The sequence below is a fragment of the Ambystoma mexicanum genome, chromosome 7q (assembly GCF_040938575.1).
Source record: "Ambystoma mexicanum isolate Mex_15411 chromosome 7q, UKY_AmexF1_1, whole genome shotgun sequence".
NCBI lineage: Eukaryota > Metazoa > Chordata > Amphibia > Caudata > Ambystomatidae > Ambystoma > Ambystoma mexicanum.
The window spans coordinates 151696993-151702956 of NC_090941.1; the positions used below are offsets into that span (position 1 = coordinate 151696993).

At 44.4% G+C, this 5964-nt stretch overlaps 1 protein-coding gene across 1 annotated transcript; it reads left to right on the top strand.

Annotated features, from left to right (window-relative positions):
- Positions 1–4530: 4530 nt before the first annotated feature.
- On the top strand, positions 4531–5603 carry OXGR1 (oxoglutarate receptor 1). Its single transcript, XM_069639239.1, has one exon. The coding sequence runs from the start codon at positions 4531–4533 to the stop codon at positions 5545–5547; it is 1017 nt and encodes a 338-aa protein (XP_069495340.1). The 3' UTR covers positions 5548–5603.
- Positions 5604–5964: the final 361 nt, after the last annotated feature.

A 5964-nucleotide genomic window follows, 5' to 3' on the forward strand; every position in this document is an offset into this window, starting at 1 on the left:
AGAGAGAGCCAAAGACAGCTTCTTTTGGTGCTGGTGTGCTCTGCAGCTTCTTTCCATGGTCTCTGAGAAAAGGGCGAAAGTTTCATCTGCCCTTCCAAGGCACAAAGGTTGCCAGGGACACTTGCAGGTATCCAGGCCACTTCAGCAAACAGAGACCTAGATACCAAAGTCCATTCTGAAGGAAAGGTTATCGTGTGGTGCTGTGAAACCCTGCACCGGGTCTCTGAGGAAAGGGGAGTCCATTTTCTGCCTTTTGCAACCGGAAAGGTTACCAGGAACGCTAGCAGTTCACCACTTTATCAAGTGTTCAAACCACGGGCATGTATTTTCCAGCAGTAGGCTACCTCAAATGTTCCCCTGAAATGGCCTCGGGGCAGCGCCTTTCTCCCTCTTTAGAAATCGTTTTCTTCACCCTGATGGCTTGGGACGTTTGGCAGACTTTATACCAACAAAGTTCCAGCAGGATCCTCTTCAAGTTGCTTAATGATGAGTCTTCAAGATGATTCCCCGAAAAAAGTGGTCTCATGCTTATAGGGTCATTTTGCCATAGCAGATTGTTCCATTACAAGTCATCTACAAGGGGCTAATCTCATCTTTTGTTACAAGAGTTTTTGCCTTCTCATGTCAGCTCCCAGAATGCCCTGTCAGCAGGAAGTCGAGAGGGGGTAGAGGAAGAAATGGTGCACCCCTTTCTCTGAGTACAGGTTCTCTCTAAACATCTCCTAAACTCCTTCCCCTCTTGTGTCTGCCTGATGAAAGAGATTCCAGTCATTCTCACCCTGGAGTTACTATCCCATTGTGTTTGGCAGAGCTTTCATTAGAGGACTGGCTCACACCTTACCCTTTGGGGGGATGCCCTGTTAATCTGGGACGCTATGAAGCCCTCCAGGTCAAGGAACAAAGGCCATCCTGGGCTAGGTCCACCCTCTTTTGTGAATGAAGCCCCTGCCACATACATTGATACACACAACGTCTTGATACCTGCAGGACTCACAGGGAACTGGTTGATACATAATTTGCATCAGATGGGTTTGGAAATGTCGAACTGTGTGTCCCAGTAGGCCACTATACCAAATTAGAGCTAGTGTCATATTTCGTTTTGACCAAACTGCCACTAGGCCTTGGGGATGTACAGTTTACAAGGGAACCTGTGTGTATACCTTCAAAGGGATGCATGTTTTATTCCAAAAACGGTTACTATGACACTTATAATAACTCCATTCTAGAAATGACAGAAATGTTCTGAAAGTCATCTATGTACCTTCCGGTTTGCAGACTGCTAGCACTTTTGTAGGATATTTGGCTAGCAAAACCAGCTTCACACTGTGTGAGGAACAGGCTATTGAAAGTGTCACTCCAGTGCTGCAGAATATGAATGTAACTATTGCAGTCTGTTTGTAAGTCCACACCATATTTTCCCTCACCCTATCATTCTGGATTCATAAGGCGAGATGTGTCAATGGACATTTGTATAAGTGTCAATTACAGTTTCAAAAGGGAACCTACCTCAGAAACTGTTACTCAGCATTTTCATGTGCACGTGCCCTTGCTGTGCATAATGTTATGTTAGGCACTGATGCCAAAAAGAAAGTATACATCTGGTGTCTTCTAGAAAGATATGGGTAAGTTCCATTATACACCCTATGTTATACACTATATCTGGCAGGTCCATCTGGGTACAAAACCACCACCAACAGTTTTTAAAATGCAAAGCACTGCCTGAAAGTCAGACTGTCTTGCAGATCGGAATTTCATGGCAGAATCAATTTGCTGGAGCTCCAGACGTCTCAAGAAACCCTGGGAGGTTCCTCCTAGCAGATGGAAGTCCATCACGCTGTGTGACGCAGAACGTACTCAATGATTCCCTGTTGGACTATACGTGTGTACCTCTCTTTATTGGAAATGTTTACAGTGTGTTATTGGGGCCTTCGAGGCTGTGCATGGAATATGATTGCAGCAGCTGCGCATGTTGGGCCGTGCCTTACCATGTGGTGACGGGGCCAGGCGTAGAAAGGAATTAGCGAGGCATTTGAGTCTCCCCTTCACATTGGCACTAAGCACTTTTTGACAGCACCCTTACATTGATTATTGTATCTTGCTTCAGATACATAGATGGAAATGAATTATGTTTAGCAGTATCTGATAGGTTTGCTTTTAGACTTTTTTCTATGTTTATATACATTTTATGATGTTACTGTGTGAATGATTTTTTACTCCATTGTGATTTTTTGATAATAATAAAATATGATGATACAATTTAAAACCTGATCGAGCCTTTTCTCCTCCCTACACCTACCAGAGTCAATCATTAATTGAATAAATTATGTATCTATCCATGTGACCTCTTCCTTTTGCTCCCCTTCACATTTGACAGACAAAAAACTATTGGCTTTGAAAATGCGTGTTATTTTAATCTAAACACTGCTAATGTCACATTGCCTGTGCACAGGAAAGCTCCTACTTCTTGTTTGATGGATGACTTTTACCCCCTGCCTTCTCCTAACAGGCCTTGCTGAAGGTTTCGTTTTTTCAGAATGCTCCTGATTACCCGCCCACAACCCACCTTGATACCACTTGTAAGTTTTCATTCTTGCGTTCCCCGCTGTTTATTTCGGGCCCTCTCAACACCCGTTGTTTTTCACATTTGCATAAAAGCTGTGTGTCCCTCTCCCTACCCTCTCTGGTACCCATGTCCATCCACACTCTACCCCATTGCGCCCAACCCTTACTATGCTGAAACAAATGTCGCTGCCCCCACCCCAGCTCATCCGTAGCAGCAACGCTTGAAGCCCTCAAGGCATTGTACAAATCCGTAGGTTTACTGTCTGTTGTCAACAGTGTCGTGAGTTCGTACAACTCAAACGGGTCCAAACATGTTTACTTATTTCTGCTATGATGAAAACCTTGTTGCCAGCTTATCAACAACCAATGGCCTATTACTGCAAAGCAAGTACTTGCATAACTCTGTTACACCTTGGCGGGGAGGAGGTTGCGAATAGTACATTACAATTCCAGCCCCCCCTTCCGCTCCAGCACACAAATACACCAGCATTTGCACCACCATGCATGTTCATGCTGGCGCAAATGCTGGGGATTCCTATGGAGTCCGCCGGCTGCAAAAATCTGGCGGAATCCATTGTAAACACAGCCTGCCATGCGTGGCGTTTAGTCAGTTTGCAGGGCACTCCCCTTTTGCACTCCACTGGGCAAATGAGGAAAATTACCCGCAGGGGCCTGTGTAAGTGCAAGCAAGCGTAACAGCGTTCCCACTGTGTAGTTACACGGGGACTCCAAAATGAGCTCCCTTGTGCTTTTATCATGTACCACAAATCCCATTAAGAAGTTATTGAGACACGCTGTGAAATTCTTATTCAATAAATTAAGAGCCTGGTGTTGTTCTGCAATTATATTTCTAATTGCGGGATACCAAAGCGAATGGGTTTTTTTTATAGTTCTGCTTTTAGATCTTTAAGTGAAATTCTGTTAGTTGAATGCCACACTTCAACTAACAGCCATGCCACACTGTGCTTTAGGGGGATCCAGACAATAACATTAACTAAACTATTTTGTGAGGCTGCCTATCGTCCAGGTGAGACTCCATTTTCCAATACTGGACAGGCAAAGGAGACAGTGGGCCACATTACAGGTCCGGCGGTAACCGTGCCAGTGCTGCCGGAGGATTGCTGCCGGCCCTGTACAAAATTACTGGCGACTGACTTCCCGGTGCCACCGTGTTATTCTTAAACCAGCAGCCGCGAAGCCAAGCGCCGGCAATTTCGTTAATCCCCATTCCCATAGAGTCTGATAGGACTCTATGGGAATGGGAACATGGACGCACCGGCACTGTTTTTAACAGTGCCGGTGCTTCCATAGCGGCTTTACCTGCTGTGACCGCTGTGCCCGGCAGGGTTCAGACCTTTCGGACACAGCTGCTCCATCAGGCAACCCCATAGTTTCCTGGTCTGAAAACATTGGTGCCGGTAAACTTACTGGCGCTGTTGTTTCCGGACCAGGAACCTTAGAATGAGGCCCAGTGTTTAGGTGCATTGCATGGTTCATTAAAACATCAGTGAAATCTAGTAACATAGAACAAAGGCGTTGCTGTGGGGGTGGGCCTGGAGGGGCCATAGCCCAGGGCTTTTGGTTGTAGTCTTGGATAGAAGCTCAGGGGCTACAACCAAACGAATAGCTAGGCCCGATACCCAACAGTCCCGACATTAGCATAGCCCCTTTCCAGACATATCAACACCCCTTCCATAGATGCTCACAAAGCTGAACAAGCTCTTTCCAAGTTAGTGAGAGAGCAGGGTAACCCTGTAATTTTCCCAACATCCTTCAACCTGTTAGGATGAAGGTATGCCATATCTCACTAAGATGTTAGTTTTTCCCTTCCATACTTCAAGCACCAATCAATGAGCATGTGTGTGGTGGTATGTCCAGCTATCTGGTGAAATGGCATAGACAATCATATCTGACTTTGTGATTGTTGAAAGGATTTTTTTTTCTCTTATACCTTTTTAGATGCCGACCATGAACCACTTCCTAGAAGATTCGCAGAACCTCACCACTGTGCCAGGGCGTACGCCAGATTTTGAAAACTGCACCAGTACTGATGCCTTGCTAACAAAATACTACCTCCCTGCCTTATACGGGATCATATTCATAGTGGCCTTTCCAGGGAACGTAGTCGCCATTGTCGTGTACGTTTATAAGATGAGGCCCTGGAGGAGCAGCATCATCATCATGTTGAACTTGGCCATCACTGACCTCTTATATTTGGCAAGCCTCCCGTTTCTGATTTACTACTATGCTTGTGAGATGAGTTGGGACCTCGGTGACTTCATGTGCAAGTTCATCCGCTTCAGTTTCAACTTCAATCTATATGGCAGCATCCTCTTCCTCACCTGCTTCAGTGTTTTCCGCTACTTTGCCATCGTTCATCCCTTGAGGTACCAATACATCCACAAAACAAAGTGGGCTGTCGTTGCCTGTGGCGGAATCTGGATAGTTGCCTTCATTGCAGTTCTTCCAATGGGTCTAATTATTGATTCAACGGATAGTGATGGCCTGGCCATCTGCCTGGACTTTGCCAGCTCAATCCGGCTACAGACCATCCACTGGTATAATTGGCTTTTGACCACCCTCTGCTTTTTTCTGCCTTTGGCCGTCGTCACTTTTTGCTATACAAGAATCATTTACAGTTTGGCCAATGGACCGTACACAAACGATGCTTTTAAGAAGAAGGCTCGTAGACTTGTGGTCATTCTCTTGGCCGTGTTTTACTTATGTTTTCTACCTTTCCATATTCTCAGGATTGTCCGTATCAAAACACGGCTGTATCGAGTGGACTGCGACTTAAGAAACCATATCAACTCTGCTTACATAATCTCTAGACCAATTGCTGTACTGAACACCTTTGGCAACCTACTGCTTTATGTTGCAGTAGGAGACAATTTCCAGCAGGCCTTCCTGTCTATCTGCAAGTGTAGGATAATTATCTATGAACAGCAGACGGTGAGCAATACAGATGCAATTAACCCTTCTTAGATCTGTTTCTACAAAGATGATATTGTGAACCATTTCATAGGAAATACATATCTATGGTATTATCAACTGGAGAAATGTATATTGATATACCTCTCAACTGAACACTTGTTAAAACAAATGTTCACGCTTGCTTTATTTTCATAACAGATGGATGTGTTTTGTATAAACAAATTTGTATTTATGTTTTTATTTTTAAAATACCTGTAGTCAAATCAGAGTTGTCATAAAGATTGCTTCAACTAAGATCACCTATTTTCCGACATAGTTCATTGAGCCAGATGTTTTCGTCCATTTTTAAGTCAAAATGAGAAAGAACCAAAAATGTGTGTCAAGGTCTGCCATCTAAAATAATACTTCAGTTGACTGGGAGTCAACATACCTCAGGCTACCATCATAAAAATTAGCTTTAGAGCAAAA

Coding starts and splice junctions, on each gene's coding strand:
- OXGR1 (XM_069639239.1), top strand. CDS start 4,531: ATGAACCACTTCCTAGAAGATTCGCAGAACCTCACCACTGTGCCAGGG.